We start from the raw sequence: 24,447 nt of genomic DNA on the forward strand, positions 1-24,447 counted from the left end.
CTTCAAGTATAGGGAATCTTTATTTTATTTTTTATTATAGTACATTATTTTGAAAAAAATCCTGTCATTACAAGTAATATAAAATGGTCACAGAGTCCACAATGTGCAATGTTATTATTTTTTTTTTTTGCTAAAGCAGATTAGTACATAGTTCCCTGCAGCAATTTAGTTAAGAGCCCAGCATGCCCCTGTAGCAGCTGAAATGTCTAAAGTTGCTTTATGGGTTAACTGTTGTAGTCTCTGGTGCATATATATTAGACTGTCAGCATTCACAAACTTAGGCATTTTACTTCTGTCATAGTCTGACCAGGAAGCCACAAAAAAGGACTGAAAAGTCAGGAAATAAGAGGTAAGCCCAAAACAGCAGCTGGTTAGAAACAATGGCTAATGGCTATGCTTCTATTACCCAAGTAATCTAAGAAGTTGCTCGTGAGCGTAACAAGAGTAGAGTTGATGTAAGAGGCAGTTAAACCTCAAAGGACAGGATCAAAACATTCTGCTAAGAGCCAAGAGTTCCCACTATAAGGTGAATCCTAAGAGGCATCAGCTAGTGTGAGGAAGAACATCTACATTCCACAAGGTAAATCTTTCGAAAACACTGTCTAGTACTATAAGATTCCCTATTATTTAAGGCACTATAGATGATGTTTGCTCAGATTTTATCCATAATGTTTTTGGAGAGAGTCCAGGTTTTAAAACTATTTCTAATGTGAATTGAAATGTAGAACTGTCACTCACCTGACACTGGTTGTGAAAGTCACTTGCTGAGGTGTTGATGTTTAATGGAGATGCATAATTTATGTAACAGATACACTTACATTTCCACTGAAAATTCTACCTTTAATTTAAAGAGTAAGAGAATGATATTCAGTTAGAAAGCTAAAGTTATAGATGAAAGATGCTAGTCTTTACTATTATATTTGGCCAATGACTAAAAATTGCTTTTGTATTTTTAGTTAGACATATAGTTAATCTAACAATTAGATCTATAGTAATTCTTAACTGTGATGCCTTTAATATATAATTATATATAGTATATATATAAATATATATATATATATATAATATATATATACAGTATAAATATAAATATATATATATATATATATGTTGTCAAAGATACCATAGTTAAAAGTATTTATCTAATTCAAGTATTTAAGACATTACTTTGTTAATTACAATTTAAGTGGAACAGTGTGCTCTCAGTTTTGAGAAAGAATAAATTGTCTATGGTTATTCACATAGCTTGAAGGCAAAGATTCTCATAGTCTTTCCAGGTTTCTGAGCCATACTCAAGAAACAGCTGTTTAAATGCCCTTTGATCCTTTATACTAGAGAATACCATATTTATTGAAAATGCTAACCAGATGAACTTTCATATTGTAGAATGGAAAGTCATAATACCGTGAATACTTTTGAGAACTCATACCTGATTTAAACAAGTTAATCTGTTTTGTCTATGTTCCCATGAGACTTAATTCTCCTACTCAAACATTGCACAAAATCATGGAACTCCACAACAATAAAGAGCTTTGTATTGTAAACCATTTGGGACCATGGAAAAAAAATAGATGATGTGAGCTCATTCTAGCTGACTGATGTAAAGACTAAAACATCTGGTCTTCTCTAAGGGGTTTAATATTCACAATACACTGTAGACATTTTACACAGCAATGTTACAAACATATAAAGTGAGGCCAACTTGTAATCAAATGATGACTTTAGAATGGAAATTTTAAAAGCTGGAATAGTTATTACAGAGTTGGAAACTGTCATTGTCATCATGTAAATAAATATTTTCCATTATCCTTTTTTAGGGTTGACAATGGAGAAACATATTATTTGTAGAACTTTGATTCTCTTTCTCACCATCTTTATTGTTACTGAAAGTCAAGTTTATGACTATTTTGACCTGGAGCCTTCCTATTTGCTTTCCAACGACTGTCCAAAAGAGTGCACATGTCCCAGGAGCTTTCCACGTGCTTTATATTGTGAAAACAAAGGTTTGAAAGAAGTTCCTCCCATCCCATCAAGAATTTGGTATTTGTATCTGCAAAATAATGAAATTAGTACACTTGATAAGAAGCATTTTTCTAATGCTACAGAGCTTAGGTGGATCAATCTAAACAAAAATAAAATTACAAGTGAAAGTATTAAAAGTAATGTCTTTGGATCTATGAAGAATTTACTTTACCTATTTCTAGAGGACAATGCTATAGAAGGAGTACCTTCACCATTACCAAACAGCTTGGAACAACTTCGCCTAGCAAGAAATAAAATCTCTAAGATTCCTAAAGGTGTTTTTAGTGGTTTAGGAAATCTCACTTTACTGGATTTACACCAGAATAAGCTTACAGATGGTTCTTTCCAAGCTGATGCTTTTGCAGGACTTAAAAATTTGGTGCAGCTCAACATTGCCAAAAATACCTTAAAGAAAATGCCTTCAGGCCTTCCTTCTAATACTGTGCAATTGTATTTAGATAACAACAATATTGAGTCAATACCTAATGAGTACTTTAATAAAGTACCAAAAATCTCTTTCATTAGGCTAAACTACAACAAGTTATCAGACACGGGCATACCAGCAAATGTGTTTAATGTATCTTCCATACTAGACTTGCAGCTGTCCTACAATGAACTAACAGCTGTGCCCAATGTTAATGGTCATCTGGAGCGTCTCTATCTTGATCACAACAAGATTAAAAGTAAGTCCCTTTGTTTTCTTTATAGTAAAGAATACTTCATGAAGAATCACCAACAGTAAAGGCTCCATCACACATAGCGAGATCGCTGCTGAGTCACAAGTTTTGTGACGCAACAGCGACCTCAGTAGCGATCTCGCTATGTGTGGCACGTACCAGCGATCAGGCCCCTGCTGCGAGATCGCTGGTTGTGTCGGAATGGCCTGGACCTTTTTTTGGTCGTTGAGGTCCCGCTGACATCGCTGAATCGGTGTGTGTGACACCGATCCAGCGATGTCTTCACTGGTAACCAGGGTAAACATCGGGTTACTAAGCGCAGGGCCGCGCTTAGTAACCCGATGTTTACCCTGGTTACCAGCGTAAATGTAAAAAAAAACAAACAGTACATACTCACCATCTGATGTCCGTCAGGTCCCTTGCCGTCTGCTTCCCACACTGACTGAGCGCCGCAAAGTGAAAGTACAGCACAGCGGTGACGTCACCGCTGCGCTCTGCTCTCACTGTACGGCGGCACTCAGTCAGAGCAGGAAGCAGACGGCAAGGGACCTGACGGACATCAGATGGTGAGTATGTACTGTTTGTTATTTTTGGTAACCAGGGTAAACATCGGGTTACTAAGCGCGGCCCTGCGCTTAGTAACCCGATGTTTACCCTGGTTACCCGGGTGCTGCAGGGGGACTTCGGCATCGTTGAAGACAGTTTCAACGATGCCGAAGTCGTTCCCCTGATCGTTGGTCGCTGGAGAGAGCTGTCTGTGTGACAGCTCCCCAGCGACCACACAGCGACTTACCAACGATCACGGCCAGGTCGTATCGCTGGTCGTGATCGTTGGTAAATCGCTATGTGTGACGGGGCCTTTAGTCTATTGAATAATGATATGGAAACAGGGGCAATGCTATAGGCCAAATGATTAGGGATGGGCGAACCCGAACTGTAAAGTTCTTGACCCGTACCGCTATGTGTTCAGTCACAAGGTCCCGAACATGTGTTTTCATGGGAAATCAGTGTTACAGTTCGGGTCCAGTTCGGGTCCTGGGCCTGTACAAGAAAGCATAAAATTAATAATAAACATTATAATTATACTTACCCGTCCAGTGATGTGTCCTCCAGTTCTGCTGTCTCCCGTCTCCCGGCCGCTCATTACCTTCCGACGGTATTCACTGCACTCGTCAGTCTTCGGCTTTTTCCGGCAGTGTTCATGCGGTGTAATAAGTATAATTATAATTTTTATTATTAATTTTATGCTTTTCTTTACAGCCCTGCCCGATCTTATATCTGTAAAGTCCAAGCTCATGGTTCGGATGCAAGTTTGCGTCATCTCCGGCCCTGATCTTGAACTTTGCAAAAAACTCAGGTGAACCCGCCGATCCCAATCATCGGGGGGCTCGTCCATCACTGCAAATGATGTTTCAATACATTGATGCTTATCACTGTAGATAATGTAGAAATGATTGTGAGCTACTCAAGAACTTTAACTTGGAAAAACAGGCAAAACATATTGCAATTCTATTAAAATTTGTTAAAAAATGATGTCTATATAGGGTTGGTTCAGCTATAAGTCAGCGACTTGTTCAAAATTTTCCAACTTAGTACAATGCGTTTTTATTGAAAACTCAATAGAAGAACCTGATGAAGCTGTTGTATTTTTCTTTTAAATCCATTTAAGACTGGCTTCATAATCCTTTCGACTTTACACCCACAATTAGTTCTGTTGCAGAAAATTGGAGTCAATCAGAAGCCTCTCTGGTGGTATTGCATGAATGATAAATATCTGCTTTTATTTCTCAGCATTGCAGACACCTTTAAAGGGAACCTATCATATAAAAACACTGTTAACCTTCAGATATGAGATTAATCTGCAGGTTATCGTTCCGAAGCTCGTCTCTGCACTGAGAGCCCCTCTGCTGGAAGGAAATTAACTTTAATCCTCCCAGCAGTTTTGGGCTTTCAGTGACATGGGTTCGGCCAGTGAGGCTTCAATCACCACTCAGTGCATCGTGAGTAAAAGCTGAAAGCATGCCTGACAGCTGGTTCATCAATACTTGCTGATGCAGTATAACTGCCTTGCGTCTTGTTGCTGTGCTTAATCTTGCCATGGTGTACGACCTGTGGCATGAACTTGTGTTTCCCAACTTTGGAGAAGTTTGTCTGTTCCTTGCCCAGTTGTAACCATCCTACAAAGCTGTTTCTGTTACAGTTAATGACTTTGCTTCAGCCACCCTATGAAAGTCATGTACGCTAACACACCTGTTTGGTATAGTTTGTTGGTTACACATCTGATTATCATCTTGCAAGTGAAGAAAGGAAAACATTTTGAAAGGAAAAAGTTGTCACACTGATTTTAGATTTGATTTAAATTACTCTTTTGTTCTTTCACTTTGCATTTTGTAAACTGATAAAGAATAAACTGGCAATGCTTCTATTTTCAAATACATTCTTACTGCTGCAGAATTTTTTAATGCCTGCCTAAGATTTTTGCACATTACTATATGTATATTTATATTTATATTGTAATGGGCTCAGGCATTGTAGGGCACCGTTGCAGTGACTTAGGCAGACACAGACCATATAAAGAAAACGTGAGGCTTTATTTTTTGCCAAAAAGTAACAAACAGTAAAGAAACTAAAAACAACAAAGACTTACCCATCTAGGCGCTCACTAACATACCATACCTCTGACTCACTCTACCAGGGATGTATACAGGCTTGGCTTTCAAATCACTCAGCATTTAAGCTAACTATATTGCTGTGCATATCCTTATCAGAAATACGTCATATCAGTTCGGAGGCTATGAACCTCTGAAACTTTTCCTTCAGCCTTTTCTGTGTCTGTAATGAGACGACCTCTGAGTTGAGACCTACAAAGACTGGAGAGGTCTGTCATATTTTTCTTAGGTACACTTAGATTGTGAGAGACAGAATCTTAAAAAAAATCCAGAAAATCATTGTATGATTTTTGCATAATTAATTAGCCTGTTATTTCATGAAATAAGTATTTGATACAATAGAGACACAGTACCTAATATTTGGTACAGAAACCTTTGTTTGCAATTACAGAGACGAGATGTTTCCTGAATTTCAGGTTTCAGAGCTGTCACTGGGCAACATTGAGTTTGGGCTCAGGTCTGGAGTTTGGCTAGGCCACTCCAAGACCTTGAAATGCTTCTTACGGAGCAACTCTTTAGTTGCCTGGTGGTGTTTTTTGGGTCATTGTCATGCTGGAAGACCCAGCCATGACCCATCTTCAATGCTCAATGCTCTTACTGAGGGGAGGAGATTGTTGGCCAAAATCTCGCTATATATGACCTCATTCATCCTCCCTTCAATATTATACAGTCATCCTGTCCCTTTTGTATAAAAGCACCCCCAAAGTATGATGTTTGGCCTACGATGATTCACGGTTGGGAAATGTGTTCTTGGTGTTATTCTCATCCTTTTTCTTCCTCCAAACACGGCAAGTGGAGTTGACACCAAAAAGTTCTATTTTGGTCATCTGACCACATAATCTTATCCATTGCCTCTTCTGGATCATCCAAATGGCCATTGGCCAACTTCAAATGGGCCTGAACATGTGCTAGTGAGAGAAGGGGGACCTTGCATGCCCTGCAGGATTTTAATACATGATGGCGTAGTGTGTTACTAACAGTAATGTATGAGACTGTGGTCCCAGCTCTCTTCAGGTCATTGGTTAGGTACTCCTGTGTAGTATTGGGCTGATTCCTGACCTTTCTCAGAATTATCCTTACCCCTCGAGAACAGATCCTACATTTAACCCCTGACCAAGGAAAATTGACAGTCATTTGTGTTTCTTCCATTTCCTAATAATTGTGCCAACAGTTGTTGCCTTCTCACCAAGCTGCTGCTTGCTTATTGTCCTGTAGCCAATCTCTGCTTTGGGCAAGTCTATAATTTTGTTCTTGGTGTCCTTGCACAGCTCTCTGGCCATGGTAGAGAAGCTGGAGTGTGATTAATTGAGTGTGTGGGCAGGTGTCTTTTATACAGGTAACAAATTCAAATATGTGCAATTAATACAGGTAAGGCCTCTTTCACACTTCAGTTGTTTGGCGTCAGTCACCTCCGACATCGTGACGGATCCGTCAAAATTGTTGGGAAAACGGTTCCGACGGATCCGTTTTTTTGACGGATCAGTTATATTGATCCGTCACAAAAACGGAACCGTCGCATCCGTTTTTTCATCCGTTGGAACCGTTTTTTGACGGATCCGTTTTTTAGAAGGGGAGGATCTCAATGTGATTGGCTACTGGAAACTACTGGAAAACTATATATACTGTGTATTTACATCACATCTTTGAAAGGGTTTATTAGAGAAAGTGGCAGCGATGGAGCAAGTACTGGCAAACATAGCGAAGATATGTGCGGATTTTACTTTTGAGGCAAATCGGTTGGCAGTCATCGTTCGGGACAAGGAGGAAAGCCTGCGGATCCTGCGGCAGCGGTGGAAGAGAAGGCTGTGGATCCATCCCATCACAGCCCAACGCATGACCCGTGGTGTTCATTCAACACTTTACATTGAACTGAGGGAAAACCCTCAGAAGTTCTTCAACTATGTGAGGATGAAGGCCGAAAATTTCGAAATTTTATTGGGTCGTGTGGAAGACTCTATACGGAGACGAGACACCCAGATGCGCTTCTCCATATCACCAGCGGAGCGTCTCATGGTGACTATTCGGTAAGTTATTTTTTTTATTTTTATTTTTTTAAATTATTCTCATTCATCAGACTTATAACTGTAATGATGTTTTTTTAAGTTTTTATTAATTATTGTCTTTTCCTTTTGTTAACAGATTCCTTGCAACTGGAGAGTCGTTCTCATCCCTACATTTCCAGTTTAGGCTTGGGATATCCACCATCTCCGGGATCATCAGAGATACCTGCCGGGCATTGTGGGAGTGCTTACAAGCGGAATATATTCCAGAGCCATCACAGGAGAGGTGGCTGGAGATTGCCCACAATTTTGAACAAATATGCCAATTCCCAAATTGTGTCGGGGCAGTCGATGGGAAGCATATAAGGATTGTAAAACCTTCTGGCTCTGGATCTGAATTTTACAACTACAAAAAGTACTTTTCAATTGTATTGATGGCCATAGCCGACGCACACTGCAAGTTCATCGCTGTGGATATCGGTGCGTATGGATGCACAAATGACTCACAGATTTTTAAAAGTTCACCAATGGGGCGTCGGTTGTATGGAGAGACATTTGACTTTCCGCCCCCTAGACCTCTCCCTGGAACCACCGGTCCACCGCTACCATTTGTTTGCGTTGGAGATGATGCCTTCCAGCTTTCCCCACATTTGCTTAAACCCTTTGGAAGTAGTGGACTGACCCAGAGGAAGAAAATTTTCAATTACCGTTTAACCAGAGCACGCAGAGTAGTGGAATGTGCTTTTGGCATCCTAACTGCCAAATGGAGAGTGCTACTAACTGCCATTAAAATGCAGACTGAAACTGTCAATGATGTGGTGAAGGCTTGCGTGGTACTTCACAATTTTGTTTTATCAAAAGAACATGTTTCCCTAGAGGATAATGTGTCAGAAAGCACCTTGCCGGACTACCACAACACAACTTTTCGCAGTCCAGTAGCAGTCTCCAGAATGCGGGGCAATTTTGCAGACTACTTCATGTCTCCTGCAGGATCAGTTGACTGGCAGTATAAAATGGTGTAAAAAATTTTTTTTTCAAACTTTTAAAAATACCATTTTTTTGTTTGGTTAACCTTGCAGTATTTTGTATGTTTTGTACCGGTACCCTTTAAACATTTTGTAATGTTTACTATTACCATAACCTTGGTGGTTTTAATACAGTTTTTTTTTTTTTTTTTTTTAAAAAGAGAGACAATAAAATTGTTTTTAAACCACAAAAAGTTTTATTTATTTACATAAAGTTTTTAAAGGTTCTCATAATTTGGGGTGGAGATAGTAGCGGAGGGGCTGACAGGGCGGGCCACGTCGATAGGGGGGGACAGGACATCACGGGGAGGAACAGAAGTGGAATGGGTGGTGAAAACATGAGGTTGGGAAGGGAGTTGAGGTACAGATGTGGTCTGTGGGAGGTATGGTGAAGGTGTTGGTGGGAGTGGGAACGGTGAAGTTAAAGGGAAAGAATGGAAAGGGGAAGGTAGGAACTGGGAAATACTGAGGGGGGAAGAAAGGTATGGCGAAGGAGTAGAAGGATGGACGGGAGGAGGATGGACGGGAGGAGGATGGACGGGAGGAGGGTGAAGGGGCTTGGGACATCGCCTGCACTAGAGCAGTGTGGCAGCCTTGCATCACATGCATCTGCAGGTCAGGAGTTAGATTCTCCATGTGCCTGAGGACTGACTGAAAACAGCAGTGTCTTGGTGACTGGTTTGCATCTGACTGCATCCTATCCAGACGACTGCTGAGTTCCAATATGCTTTTGTGAAGCATATTGTAACCAGCAGACATTTGCTCACCCAAAAGCTTGATGGCATTCTGGAAGGCTGCATTCAAATGCAAAAATTCAGGCGCATAGCTCCTTTCCTGACCTCTCTGGCGCTGCCGTCCTGACCCCAAAGGTGGTCTAGATGTTGCGGCAGTGTCAGAGGGGTGGCGTAAAGGGAACTCCATCTCATCACCTGCAGCTTCAAGTGACGAAGTCCACCCTGCTGCACCAGCGCTGGTGGATGGGGCTGAGGGATCACACAAAAGGGAAGGTGCAGACACAGAAGGGTCGACGTGGTCCCCGGTGGCGGACCCCTGAGGGATCGCTCCAGAGGGGTGCAACTCTGATGCAGGCTCCCGAGTGCTGCTGACAGTACTGTTAAAGAAGAAACAAACAAAAAAATTAGTATCTTGATATTACAATTGCCCTTGCTGCCCAAAAAAAATAGAAGGTTACACATTTTAACAGTTTGACTGAAAACTTGTGGTGTTGAATATTTACCTTCTGCTCAGCAGCGTCGACCGGAGGAACGACAGGGCTCTGGAATGCTTATACCTGCTCCTGCGTCCTCTAGATCCACTCGGGGCCTGCATCTCCTTATTGAACTCCCTCTTGAAGCGATCCCTCAGTGACCGCCACCGCACGATTACCCTGTTACCTGGAAAGAGAAAGTAAAAATTGGTTACTATACAACACATTAAATCATGCTAACACACGTTAATGAACTGTGAATACTTATGTGCTAGATCCTGGGCCCCAGCATCGAGTTCCTCCCAGTTATCAATAACAGCATTGCACACTTCCTCCCATAGCCGTCGGGTGACGTACTGGTCAGCATGGCGGCGGTCCGACATCTTCCATAGCGGCTCCCGACTTTGGACCGCTTGGATGAGGGTGTCCACATCTATGCCCTCCTCCTCTTCCTCATCCTGTTCGGGAGCACGCTGTGAAGCCTTTTAACAAAAAAAAAAAAATAATAAAAAGGGAAAGATTATAACACATGAATTTTACAGTTTGCTAAACACCAAACCAAAAAAGGAACTTACTCTGCGGTGACTGCCGCGCCTAGCATTCCGACAACTATGGTAGGTGCTCTGAGGAACTCTACGTCGAGCCCCAGATTGTGAAGACTAATAAAAAAAAAATAATAATAAATAAATTATGTGCTTGGATGGAGGCATATGAACTGTGTGTACTGTGCTGAATGTTTGTGTTGAGTGTAGTGTGTTTTATGTGAGGATCTGTATCTGCAAAACTTACACTATGCGCTCCCGCTCCTCTCATTTCTCCACCCTGCCCGTCTCCTTCATGAAGCTCCTCTGCTGCTGCTGCTGCTCCTCCTTCTTCTTCCTGTGAAAACAGAATAAATACATATAGGGTTCAAAAACATTACCAGAGATGTACCCCCAAAAAAATTTATGAAGAAAAAAAAAAATACCTCAGGTAGCTGACGATGTGAGGGGGGGCTCTCAGATGAAGACATTGTTATTCTGCCTGCGTCTGTCTTGGTCCCTAGAATCTGAAAGTATAAAGAGAGAGTTCTAAGCTACTATACAAAAGGATAGGCGCAGCTTTTCGGGACTTTATACTTACATGTTTTCAAAACTTTGGGGGGTCTGCCTGCGTCGTCTTGGTCCCTAGAATCTGCAAGTATAAAGACAGTTCTAAGCTACTATACAGTGGCGTAACTACAAAGTTATGGGCCCCAGTGTGAACTTCCAAATGGGGCCCCCCCGCCAAAATATTTTCCACCCAAATCCACATCCTGCCCCATCCATCTCCACATTCTGCCCCATCAGTCTCCACATTCTGCCCATCCGACTCCGCATTCTGCCCATCCATCTCCACATTCTGCCCCTCTCTCCACATCTCACCAGAACAGCAGGAACCAGAAATCTGCTGCTGGTTGATACCAGATAACACGAGCTGCACACAACCAGGACTGAGCTGCTGAGAGCTGAAGGACCTGTGGTGACGTCATCGTCATGTGATCAGGAGGCGGAGCTGATAAATGCTGAAAGCCCTATGATAGTGATGACGTCACCACAGGATCTTCAGCTCTTTCTTTCAGAGACAGTTTCAACCTTATAAAAAAAAATCCCTCATTCAAAGTTAAAATACCAATACCCAAAAATGATAATTATGGTTACCCTAGTTATAACCAGATAACATTTTGTATACCAAAGGTTTGCATTCTGCATTTAGATATAGAACCTCAAACACCTTTATTGAATGTAGACCAGTTTTAAATTTATCTTGAAATCATACTACGGACAGTTTTGTGTAATTTTTATTCCAAATTTTTTTTTTCATTTTTTTTTAGTTGGAAAGTAGGAGCTACACTGCTCTTTATTTGAAATACCAGTACAGTATGTTAATGTATGGAAAATCACCAAAAAATGCAGAACACATCACACAGCATTTACAAACACACACACACACACACACGTCACAGCACAGCCATTAAAAATACCAGCACAGTATGAAAAATAAAAAGCATGTCAGGCAGGCAGGCGGTCTGGCACACACCTCACACGGCATACACACACACAAACACACACACACACGTCACAGCACAGCCATTAAAAATACCAGCACAGTATGAAAAATAAAACACATGCAAGGCAGGCATACACACACACGCTGGATGGCAGTACTCACATAGCAGTCTCTGGCAGGGTCTCTCTTGCTAGCGGGTATGTCTCGCTGGCAGGATCTCTCGCTGGCAGGATCTCTCTCGCTGGCAGGATCTCTCGCTGGCAGGATCTCTCTCGCTGGCAGGATGTCTCTCGCTGGCAGGATTTCTCTCGCTGGCAGGATCTCTCTCGCTGGCAGGATGTCTCTCGCTGGCAGGATGTCTCTTGCTGGCAGGATGTCTCTTGCTGGCAGGATCTGTGTTCTCTCTTGATGGCACATTGAAAAATGAGGCCCACCTGTCCTGTTTATATAGTTTTGGGGTTGTCTGGGAAAAGTATCAACTTTTTGGAGCATGCTCTGTTTAAAAAAACGGATTGGGGCCAAATAACGGATCGCGACGGATCCGTCGTCCATAGGCGCCCATTCTATAAAATGACGGACGCGACGGATCCGTCGCGGACCGGTAATTAGGCGGCGACAAAAAACGTTACAAAGTCCGTCGATGTCTAGACAACGTCTGCCAAATTTCGACGGATCCGTCGCATGACGGATAGAACAGATGGCCATCCGTCACAATCCGTCGCTAATGCAAGTCTATGGGGAAAAAAAAGGATCCGTCGAAAAAAAAAACGGATCCGTTTTTTGAGGAAAATGGCGGTTTTAGACTGACGCCAAAAAACTGAAGTGTGAAAGAGGCCTAAGTAGTGTAAAGTAGTAGAGCTTCTTAAAGAAAAACTAACAGGTCTGTGAGAGCCATAATTCTTATTTGTTGGTAGGTGATCAAATACTTACTGTATTTCATGCAATAAAATGCTATTTAAATATTTTAAACAATACAATGTGATTTTCTGTTTTTTATTTTTAGATTCTGTCTCTCACAGTTAAAGTGCAGTATATGAAATACTTATTTTCCCCACTGCATATGTGTGTGTATATATATATATATATATATATATATATATATATATACTGTATATATATATATATATATATATATATATATATATATATATATATATATATATATATACACAGTACAGACCAAAAGTTTGGACGCACCTTCTCATTCAAAACTTTTTCTGTATTTTCATGACTATGAAAATTGTACATTCACACTGATTACTGAGCTGTGTACTCTGAGATCCTCTCTCTGGGCTATTAAACGGCTGCTGCTTCCCCTGCTTCAGCTTTTATATCCCTTCCTCATTTACTGCACTATAACATGTGATGTGATAGCTGGAAGGCAATATGGAAAAGTCCTCGCAGTCAGATGAGCCATCTATGATTGACGCAATCTTCTGCAATGTGTAAAATTGTACCATTGTGATTCATACCAATCAAATTGCAAATTGTTCAAATTCACTTGGCTCTCCAAATTTTATAAAATATCACATGAATCTGATTTCCATTAATGGTTTATTCATCTCTAAAACCAATCAAAAAGTCAAGGGGCCAAAAATTATTCCAAGAAAAATGAAAATTTTCCCATGAAAAAAAACCCTCCTACACTGGTTTATAAATGTTTCACTTAAAAAGCCTGATCAAAATCTGGTGATGCAAAAATGTTTTAGGCCGGGGTCACACATGCGTGTTTTACGGACGTAAGAGCGCAGAAACTACGTCCGTAAAACTCGCATTACATATGGCACAATTATTCTCAATGGGGCTGCTCCTATCAGCCGTATATTATGGATCCGTAATATACGGCTTTCTACGGCCGTACAAAATCGCAGCATGCTGCGTTTGTCAGCGTATTGCGCAAAAAAAATCGCCAATGAAAGTCTACGGGGGCGAGAAAAATACTGATTCCACACGGACCAGCAGTGTGACTTGCGAGAAATACGCAGCGCTGTTAGTGAAAAGTCGGTAATTCAAGTTTATTATTTTGCCAAGCGAGGGTGTTGATGGATTGAGAGAGCAATAAATTATTAAAGCAACTGCTGTGTTTATTTCATTAAAATACTTTTAAATCATGTGTGTGTGTGTGTGTGTTTTTTAACCCTTTCATACAATTGGATTAATAATGGATAGGTGTCATAATTGACGCCTCTCCATTATTAACCTGGCTTAATGTCACCTTACAATAGCAAGGTGGCATTAACCCTTCATTACCCCATATCCCACAGCTACAGGGAGTGGGAAGAGAGTGGCCAAGTGCCAGAATAGGCGCGTCTTCCAGATGTGCCTTTTCTGGGGTGGCTGGGGGCAGATGTTTTTAGCCACGGGGGGGCCAATAACCATGGACCCTCTCCTGGCTATTAATATCTGCTCTCAGTCACTGGCTTTACCATTCTGGCGGAGAAAATTGCGCGGGAGTCCACGCCAATTTTTTCCGCCATTTAACCCTTTATTTTAGCAGCTACAGCGCTGAAATTTTGCACATACACACTACTAACATTAGTAGTGTGGAATATGCCAAAAAAATGGGGATATGAGATGGTTTACTGTATGTAAACCATGTCTCATATCTTGTCGGGTTTGTGCAGGAGAAATGAAAAGCCGGCAATTGAATTACCGGCTGTTCACAGATATCGCGCTGAATGAAATCTAAATACAGAATATATATATGTGTGTCTCAATGACATATATATATATATATATATATATATATATATATATATATATACTGTATATATGTTTTAATGAACATTTGAGCACATAAATCCATTAGATGTCGGTTTTGCAAGCCTGCGCAAAAATCTCGCAGTACGGATGCCATACGGATTACATACGGAGGATGCCATGCGCAAAATACGCTGACACACCCTGACTACGGATCAATATTTTGGGAACATTTCTCCATATTACGGACGTAGTACGGACGTATAATACGTGGCGTATTGTCTTACGCCAAGTGTGACCCCAGCCTTATATTCTAGGTTCTTCAAAGTAGCCACCTTTTGCTTTGATGACTGCTTTGCACACTCTTGGCGTTCTCTTGATGAGCTTCAAGAGGTAGTCACCGGAAATGGATTTCACGTCACAGGTGTGCCCTGTCAGGTTTAATAAGTGGGATTTCTTGCCTTATAAATTGGGTTGGGACCATCAGTTGTGTTGTGCAGAAATCTGGTGGATACACAGCTGATAGTCTCCTACTGAATATACTGTTAGAATTTGTATTATGGCAAGAAAAAAGCAGCTAAGTAAAGAAAAATGAGTGGCCATCATTACTTTAAGAAATGAAGGTCAGTCAGTATGAAAAATTGGGAAAACTTTGAAAGTGTCCCCAAGTGCAATTGCTAAAACCATCAAGCGCTACAAAGAAACTGGCTCACATGAGGACCACCCCAGGAAAGGAAGATCAAGAGTCACCTCTGCTTCTGAGGATAAGTTTATCTGAGTCACCAGCCCCAGAAATTTCAGGTTAACAGCAGCTCAGATTAGAGACCAGATCAATGCCACACAGAGTTCTAGCAGCAGACACATCTCTACAACAACTGTTAAGAGGAGACTTTGTGCAGCAGGCCTTCATGATAAAATAGCTGCTAGGAAACCACTGCTAAGGACAGGCAACAAGCAGAAGAGACTTGTTTGGGCTAAAGAACACAAGGAATGTGGAAATCTGTGCTTTGGGCTGATGAGTCCAAATTTGAGATCTTTGGTTCCAACCACCATGTCTTTGTGCGACGCAGAAAAGATGAACGTATGGACTCTACATGCTTGGTTCCCACCGTGAAGCATGGAGGAGGAGGTGTGGTGGTGTGTGGGTGCTTTGCTGGTGACACTGTTGGGGATTTATTCAAAATTGAAGGCATACTGAACCAGCATGGCTACCACAGCATCTTGCATCGGCATGCTATTCCATCCGGTTTGCGTTTAGTTGGACCATCATTTTATTATTCAACTGGACAATGACCCCAAACACACCTCCAGGCTGTGTAAGGGCTATTTGACCAAGAAGGAGAGTGATGGCGTGCTACGCCAGACCTGAACCTAATAGAGATGGTTTGGGGTGAGCAGAACCGCAGAGTGAAGGCAAAAGGGCCAACAAGTGCTAAGCATCTCTGGGAACTCCTTCAAGACTGTTGGAAGACCGTTTCCGGTGACTACCTCTTGAAGCTCATCAAGAGAATGCCAAGAGTGTGCAAAGCAGTCAGTGTGAATGTACAATTTTCATAGTAATGAAAATACAGAAAAATCTTTGAATGAAAAAGTGTGTCCAAACTTTTGGTCTGTACTGTATATGCACACACATACATGCATATATATATATATATATATATATATATATATATATATATATATATATATATATATATATATATATATATATATATATATATATATACATACTGCTCAAAAAAATAAAGGGAACAACAGAATGTAACTCCATGTAAATCAAACTTCTGTGAAATCAAATTGTCCACTTTGGAAGCACCACTGTTTGACAATCAATTTCACATGCTGTTGTACAAATGGAATAGACAACAGATGGAGATTATTGGCAATTATCAAGACCCACTCAATAAAGGAGTGGTTCTGCAGGTGGGGACCACAGATCACATCTCAGTACCAATGCTTTCTGGCTAATGTTTTGGTCACTTTTGAATGTTGGTTGTGCTTTCACACTAGTGGTAGCATGAGACGGATTCTACAACCCACACAAGGGCTCAGGTAGTGCAGCTCATTTAGGATGGCACATCAATGCAAGCTGTGGCAAGAAGGCTTGCTGTGTCTGTCAGCGTAGTGTCCAGAGGCTGGAGGCGCTACCAGGAGACAGGCCAGTACACCTGGAGACATGGAGGGGGCCGTAGGAGGGCAACAACCCAGCAGCAGGACCGCTACATCAGCCTTTTCTGCAAGGAGAAACAGGTAGAGCATTACCTGAGCCCTGCAAAATGACCTCCAGCAGGCCACAAATGTGCATGTGTCTGCACAAACGGTTAGAAACCGACTCCATGAGGATGGTCTGAGTGCCCGACGTCCACAGATGGGGGTTGTGCTCTACCTGAAGGCATCAAAGCTATGAATTAACACATGTGGAATTATATAATTAACAAAAAAGTGTGAAACAACTGAAATTATGTCTTATATTCTAGGTTCTTCAAAGTAGCCACCTTTTGCTTTGATGACTGCTTTGCCCACTCTTGGCATTCTCTTGATGAGCTTCAAGAGGTAGTCACTGGGAATGGTCTTCCAACAATCTTGAAGGAGTTCCCAGAGATGCTTAGCACTTGTTGGCCCTTTTGCTTTCACTCTACGGTCCAGCTCACCCCAAACTATCTCGATTGGGTCCAGGTCTGGTGACTGTGGAGGCCAGGTTATCTGGCGTAGCACCCCATCACTCTCCTTCTTGGTCAAATAGCCCTTACATAGCCTGGAGGTGTGTTTGTGGTAATTGTCCTGTTGAAAAATAAATGATGGTCCAACTAAATGCAAACTGGATGGAATAGCATGCCGCTGCAAGATGCTTTGGTAGCCATGCTGGTTCAGTATGCCTTCAATTTTGAATAAATCCCCAACAGTGTCATCAGCAAAGCACCCCCACATCATCACACCTCCTCCTCCATGCTTCATGGTGGGAACCAGGCATGTAGAGTCCATCCGTTCACCTTTTCTGCATCGCACAAAGACATGGTGGTTGGAACCAAAGATCTCAAATTTGGACTCATCAGACCAAAGCACAGATTTCCACTGGTCTAATGTCCGTTCCTTGTGTTCTTTAGCCCAAACAAATCTCTTCTGCTTGTTGCCTGTCCTTACCAGTGGTTTCCTAGCAGCTATTTTACCATGAAGGTCTGCTGCCCAAAGTCTCCTCTTAACAGTTGTTGTAGAGATGTGTCTGCTGCTAGAACTCTGTGTGGAATTGACCTGGTCTCTAATCTGAGCTGCTGTTAACCTGCGATTTCTGAGGCAGGTGACTTGGATAAACTCATCCTCAGAAGCAGAGGTGACTCTTGGTATTCCTTTCCTGGAGTGGTTCTCATGTGAGCCAGTTACTTTGTAGGACTTGATGGTTTTTGCAACTGCACTTGGGGACACTTTCAAAGTTTTCCAAATCTTTCGGACTGACTGACCATCATTTATTAAAATAATGATGGCCACTCGTTTTTCTTTACTTAGATGCTTTTTTCTTGCCATAATACAAATTCTAACAGTCTATTTAGTAGGACTATCAGCTGTGTATCCACCAGACTTCAGCACAACACAACTGATGGTCCCAATCCCATTTATAAGGCAAGAAATCCCACTTATTAAACCTGACAGGGCCCACCTGTGAAGTGAAAACCATTTCCGGTGACTACCTCTTAAAGCTCATCAAGAAAATGCCTAGAGTTTGCAAAGCAGTCATCAAAGCAAAAGGTGGCTACTTTGAAGAACCTAAAATATAAGACATAATTTCAGTTGTTTCACACTTTTTTGTTAAGTATATAATTCCACATGTGTTAATTCATAGTTTTGATGCCTTCAGTGTGAATGTACAATTTTCATAGTAATGAAAATACAGAAAAATCTTTGAATGAGAAGGTGTGTCCAAACTTTTGGTCTGTACTGTATATGCACACACATACATGCATATATATATATATATATATATATATATATATATATATATATATATATATATATATATATATATATATATACACTGCTCAAAAAAATAAAGGGAACAACAGAATGTAACTCCATGTAAATCAAACTTCTGTGAAATCAAATTGCCTTCAGTGTGAATTTACAGTTTTCATAGTCACGAAAATACAGAAAAATCTTTAAATGAATAGGTGTGTCCAAACTTTTGGTCTGTACTATATATATATATATATATATATATATATATATATATATACACACAGTGGGTACAGAAAGTATTCATACCCCTTTACATTTTTCACCTTTCGCTTCATCACAGCCATTGGGTAAATTCAAAAAAGTTCATCTTTTTCTCATTAATGTACACTCTGCACCCTATCTTGACTGAAAAAATACAAATGTTGACATTTTTGCAAATTTATTAAAAAGAAAAACTGAAATATCACATGGTCATAAGTATTCAGACGCTTTGCTCAGTATTGAGTAGAAGCACCCTGCAGTGAAATATGTATAGGTATGGATATATGACTAGTAGTGGTTTAACATCTGTCCTGAGACTGCAGGTCTTACAGGGGTCACAGAATATGTTATCCTGTGAAGGCAGTCTCCAATTTCTCAAGGGGGCCTTGCTAAGAACCAGGAAGTGGAAACATTTCACACCTTCTGCCTCTTTTGAAGAGAGATGCCATTACAGCCTGACACTATCTATCTATGAGAAATGTTACACAAAGAGTTTCAGAGAAAATAATATATTCTTTGGTTGAGTGGCCATGGTCCCGTCACAAACCAGCAATTATAATATTAACATGAGAGGCTGGTCTAGAAATTTGATCTCCAGGTTGGCTCTATAAATTAGGGCTGCACACAAAGAAATATGTTCACATGTGGGGCAGCCTGGAAAGCTGATGTGAGACATTCCATGTCTCTCCTTCCCTCAGGGACAGAGTACCAGACCACAAAGTTCAATATTTCTGTAAGTTTTTCTCCCTTTTATTTCACCACTGTTTTTGCATATTTGTATGTCACTTTTTATTGCCATATTTTTATACCTTTTTATTGTAAGCACTGTAAATTTTCTATTAAAGCTTAAAACTTTAATAAGTCTGAACCTTGTATGCTCTAAAGAAAATCCATAGCCTTAGAGTGTGTGCTCCTGGTGATTGGCAGACAGTAGTAGTAATATTTCCAGGACTCATCGCCCATAGGTTCGGTGACTGGTGGCAACGTGTATGAGCGGGATATGTGGACTGTGTCAGGGTGTGAATTATGCTCCCATCACAGCATAGGACAGAGGTTGAATGCTGGACTGAGTGAGAGGAGATAGATTAACCCTTGCAGTCACAACCCCAAGTCGCGTGCTGAGAAGCGGGTATGTGACACATCCTTTTGAGCTAGTACAGAGAAGAGTCTTTCTGTGAAATGATGCAAACATTTTTTCACACATGTATTTGGGGACAATCTGCCATTCTTCCTTGAAGATCCTCTCCAGTTCTGTCAGGTTGGATGGTGAGCACTGGTGGACAGCAAATTTAAGGTCCCTCCAGAGATGCTAATTTGGGTTTAGGTCAGGGCTCTGGCTGGGCCAGTCAAGAATGGTCACAGAGTTGTTCTGAAGCCAATCCTTTGTTATTTTAGCTTTGTGCTTAATGTCATTGTCTTTTTGGAAGGTGAACTTTCAGCCAAGTCTGAGGTCCAGAGCCCTCTGGGAGAGGTTTTCATCCAGGATATCTCTGTACTTGGCCGCATTCATGTTTCCTTCAATGACAACCAGTGTCCTGTCCCAGCAGCTGAAAAACACCCCCATAGCATGATGCTACCACCACCATGCTTCACTGTTGGGATTGTATTGGGCAGGTGATGAGCAGTGCCTAGCTTTCTCCACGCATACCGCTTAGAATTATTACCAAAAAGGTCTATCTTCGTCTCATCAGACCAGAGAATTTTATTTCTCATAGTCTGGGAGTCCTTCATGTGTTTATTAGCAAACTCTATGTGGACTATCATATGTCTTGTAGAGGCATGTGTCGGGCCACTGTGACATAAAGGCCTGACTGGTGGAGGGCTGCAGTGATAATTAACTTTGTGGAATTTTCTCCCATCTCCCTATTGCATCTCTGGAGCTCAGCCACAGTTATATTGGGGTTCGTCTTTACCTCTCTCACCATGGCTCTTCTCCCATGATTGCTGAGTTTGGCTGGACGGCCAGGTCTAGAAAAACTTCTGGAGGTCCCAAACGTCTTCCATTTAAGGATTATAGAGGCCACTGTGCTTTTAGGAACCTTGAGTGCTGCAAAAATTCTGTTGTAACCTTGGCCAGATCTGAGGTCCTTGGGCCAGTTCCTTTGACCTCTTGATTCTCATTTGGTCTGACATGCACTGTGAGCTGTGAGGTCTTATATAGACAGGTGTGTGCCTTTCCAAATCAAGTCTTATCAGTTTAAATTAAACACAGCTGTACTCCAATGAAGAAGTAGGACCGTCTCAAGGAGAATTACAAGGAAATGGCCAGCATCTGACTTAAATATGAGTAACTGAGCAAAGGGTCTGAATACTTATGACCATGTGATATTTCAGTTTTTCTTTTTTGTTAAATTTGCAAAAATCACTACATTTCTGTTTTTTTTACAGTCAATATGGGCTGCAGTGTGTACATTATTGTGAAAAAAATGAACTTTTTTGAATTTACCAAATGGCTGCAATGAAACAAAAAGTGAAAAATTTAAAGGGGTCCGAATGCTTTCCATACCCATTGTGTGTGTGTATATATATATATACATATATATATATATATATATATATATATATATAGTGGGGCAAATAAGTATTTGATCACTTACTGATTTTGGAAATTTGCCCTCTGACAAAGACATGAACAGTCTATAATTTTAAGGGTAGGCTAATTTTAACATTAATAGACAGAATATCAAAAATAAAATCCAGAAAATCACATTGTATGAATTATATAAATTTATTTGCATTTTGCAGTGAGAAATAAGTATTTGATCCCTCTGGTAAACAAGACAATACTTGGTGGCAAAACCCTTGTTGGCAAGCACAGCACTCAAACGCTTTTTGTAGTTGATTATGAGGTTTGCGCACATGTCAGGAGGAATTTTCATCCCCTCCTCTTTGCAGATCTTTAAATCATTAAGATTTTGAGGCTGTCACTTGGCAACTCAAAGCTTCAACTCCCTCCATAAGTTTTCTGTGGGATTAAGGTCTGGAGACTGGCTAGGCCACTCCATGGCCTTAATGTGCTTCTTTTTGCATCACTCCTTTGTTGCCTCGGCTGTATGTTTCAGGTCATTGTCTTGCTGGAAGACACAGGAACGACCAATTTTTAATGTCCTGGTGGAGGGAAGGAGGTTGTCACTCAAAATTTTGCGGTATATGGATCCATCCATTCTCCCATTGCTACTGTGAAGTAGTCCTATGCCCTTAGCAGAGAAACACCCCCAAAACATAATGTTTCCACCTCCATGCTTGACAGTGGGGACAGTGTTCTTTGGGTCATATGCAGCATTTCTCTTCCTCCAAACATGGCGAGTTGCGTTAATGCAAAAGACCACATTTTTTGTCTCATCTGACCTCAGTACCTTCTCACAATCACTCACAGAATCATCCAGGTGTTCATTGGCAAACTTTAGATGGGTCTGCACATGTGCCTTCTTGAGCATGAGACCTTGTGGGCACTGCAGGATTTTAAAACTTTACGGTGTAACGTGTTACCAACTGTTTTCTTGGTGACTGTGCTTCTAGCTGCCTTGAGATCATTAAAAAGTTCCCCCATGCAGTTTTAGGCTGACCTCTCACCATCCCCATGACCAAGGATACCCCACGATGTGAGATTATGCATGTTGCCCCAGATAGATGTCGATTGACAGTCATTTTGTATTTCTCCATTTTCTTACTATTGCACCAGCAGTTGTCTCCTTCTCACCCATTGTCTTACTTATGGTTTTGTAACCCATTCCAGCTTTGTGCAGGTCTATGATCTTGTCCCTGACATCCTTATAAAGCTCTTTGGTCTCACCCATGTTATAGAAGTTAGAGTCTGACTGATTAATTGAGGCTATGGACAGGAGTCTTTTAAAACTGTGACTACGTTAGCCAGCTGTATTTAATGAAGGTAAATAGTTGATTAGGAGTGTCTAACTGGTCTGTAGTAGGTGATCAAATACTTATTTCTGACTGCAAAATGTAAATAAATGTATATAATTTATGCAATGTGATTTTCTGGATTTTATTTTTGATATTCTATCTCTCAATGTTAAAATTAACGTACCCTCAAAATTATAGACTGTTCATATATTTGTCAGTGTGCAAACTTACAAAATCAGCATGGGATCAAATACTTATTTCCCCCACAGTATATTCAACTTCTGGCAAAAATTATGGAATCACTGACCTTGGAGGATGTTCATTCAGTTGTTTAATTTTGTAGAAAAAAAGCAGATCACAGACATGGCAGAAAACTAAAGTCATTTCAAATGGTAACTTTCTGGCTTTAAGAAACACTAAAAGAAATCAAGAGCAAAAAATGTGGTAGTCAGTAATGGTTACATTTTTTAACCAAGCATAGGGAAAAAAATTATGGAATCACTCAATTCAGAGGAAAAAATTATGGAATCACCCTGTAAATTTTCATACCCAAACCTAACACCTGCATCAAATTAGATCTGCTCTTTAGTCTGCATCTAAAAAGGAGTGATTACACCTTGGAGAGCTGTTGCACCAAGTGAACTGACATGAATCTTGACTCCAACATGAGAAATGTCAATTTAAACAAAGGAGAGGATTATCAAACTCTTAAAAGAGGGTAAATCATCATGCAATGTTGCAAAAGATGTTGGTTGTTCACAGTCAGCAGTGTCTAAAATCTGGACCAAATACAAACATGGGAAGCTTGTTAAAGGCAAACATACTGGTAGACCAAGGAAGACATCAAAGTGTCACGACCTGAAACTTAAAGCAATATGTCTCCAAAACGGAAAATGCACAGCAAAACAAATGAGGAACAAATGGGTGGAAACTGGAGTCAATGTTTGTGATCGATCTGTAAGAAACCACCTAAAGGAAATGGGATTTACATAAAGAAAAGCTAAATGAAAGCCATCATTAACACCTAAACAGAAAAAAAACAAGGTTACAATGAGCTAAGGAAAAGCAATCGTGGATTGTGGATGACTGGATGAAAGTCACATTTAGTGATGAATCGCAAATCTGCATTGGGCAAGGTGATGATGGTGGAAGTTTTGTTTGGTGCCATTCCAATGAGATTTATAAAGATGACTGCCTGAAGAGAACATACAAATTTCCACAGTCATTGATGATATGGGGCTACATGTCAGGTAAAGGCACTGGGGAGGTGGCTCTCATTACATCTTCAATAAATGCACAAGTTTATGTTGATATTTTGGACCCTTTTTTTATGCCATCAATTGAAAGGATGTTTGGGGATGATGAAATCATTTTTCAAGATAATAATGCATCCTACCATAGAGCAAAAACTGTGCAAACATTCCTTGAAAAAAGACACATGAGGTGTTAGGACTGGCGGAACGCACCAAATCATTTTTAGAGAGGTTACGAGGTGCGTTCGCAGTCCGGTGTCCACCGTGCAGAAAGGAAACCTGCTGCTCGATAATGGCAGACTAGATGGTGGTATAATGTGAATACACACACGGGTTAGCTTCTCTCGGTATGAAGGAAGCGAACCCTGTTGTGTCACAGGGCCATGATACCGTTAAGAAAGCACAAGCAAAGGGTCACAGAACTCTGTCCCAAGACACGGAGAAAGAGTTCCCCTTGGTCTCTTACGGTTGACAACGTTACTGTGGTGTCAGGGGTAGAACTGAACTAATAATAATAATTTATCGAACAAGAGTGCATACAACCCCACTCTGGGGAACGCCACTAACCACTCTAACCAGGGCCCGGAAGGCACACTAATCACATGGTGCCGCACTGGCAGTCACTGCTGAAAGACGCTGAATTGTGTGCAGGATGTGCAGAGTAGCACTCTCTGGCGCTAGGTAACTTCCACCATTCACGAGCAGGCAACAACATTAGGGATGGGAATGATTCGGAGCTTTCATCCATCAACAGGCATTCATCTGCACACATAAGTAAATCAGTTTACACTAGCGC

General features: G+C 41.0%; 1 protein-coding gene and 1 long non-coding RNA gene across 4 annotated transcripts in view; one reads left to right on the top strand and one right to left on the bottom strand.

Annotated features, from left to right (window-relative positions):
• Window positions 1-243: 243 nt before the first annotated feature.
• Window positions 244-24,447, top strand: part of KERA (keratocan) — a 64,428-nt gene continuing 40,224 nt past the window's right edge. Inside the window, exons 1-2 of one of the 2 annotated variants that reach the window (XM_077265427.1) lie at window positions 244-349; window positions 1,818-2,705. In XM_077265427.1, coding sequence (XP_077121542.1) covers window positions 1,826-2,705 — 880 coding nt within the window. In that variant the 5' untranslated portion in view covers window positions 244-349; window positions 1,818-1,825. Of the gene's footprint in view, window positions 350-422; window positions 581-1,817; window positions 2,706-24,447 lie in introns of those variants that run through there. The other variant, XM_077265426.1, reaches the window with a different exon arrangement.
• On the bottom strand, window positions 9,379-11,642 carry LOC143773736 (uncharacterized). 2 transcript variants are annotated; one of them, XR_013215341.1, is made up of 4 exons: window positions 11,004-11,642; window positions 10,176-10,773; window positions 9,631-10,082; window positions 9,379-9,504 (listed from the first exon to the last, which is right to left on the bottom strand). It is a non-coding gene; the product is annotated as an uncharacterized LOC143773736 (long non-coding RNA). The 2 variants fall into 2 exon arrangements; XR_013215340.1 differs by having other exon boundaries at window positions 9,631-10,773.

Source organism: Ranitomeya variabilis, chromosome 5 (assembly GCF_051348905.1).
Source record: "Ranitomeya variabilis isolate aRanVar5 chromosome 5, aRanVar5.hap1, whole genome shotgun sequence".
NCBI classification, from domain to species: domain Eukaryota; kingdom Metazoa; phylum Chordata; class Amphibia; order Anura; family Dendrobatidae; genus Ranitomeya; species Ranitomeya variabilis.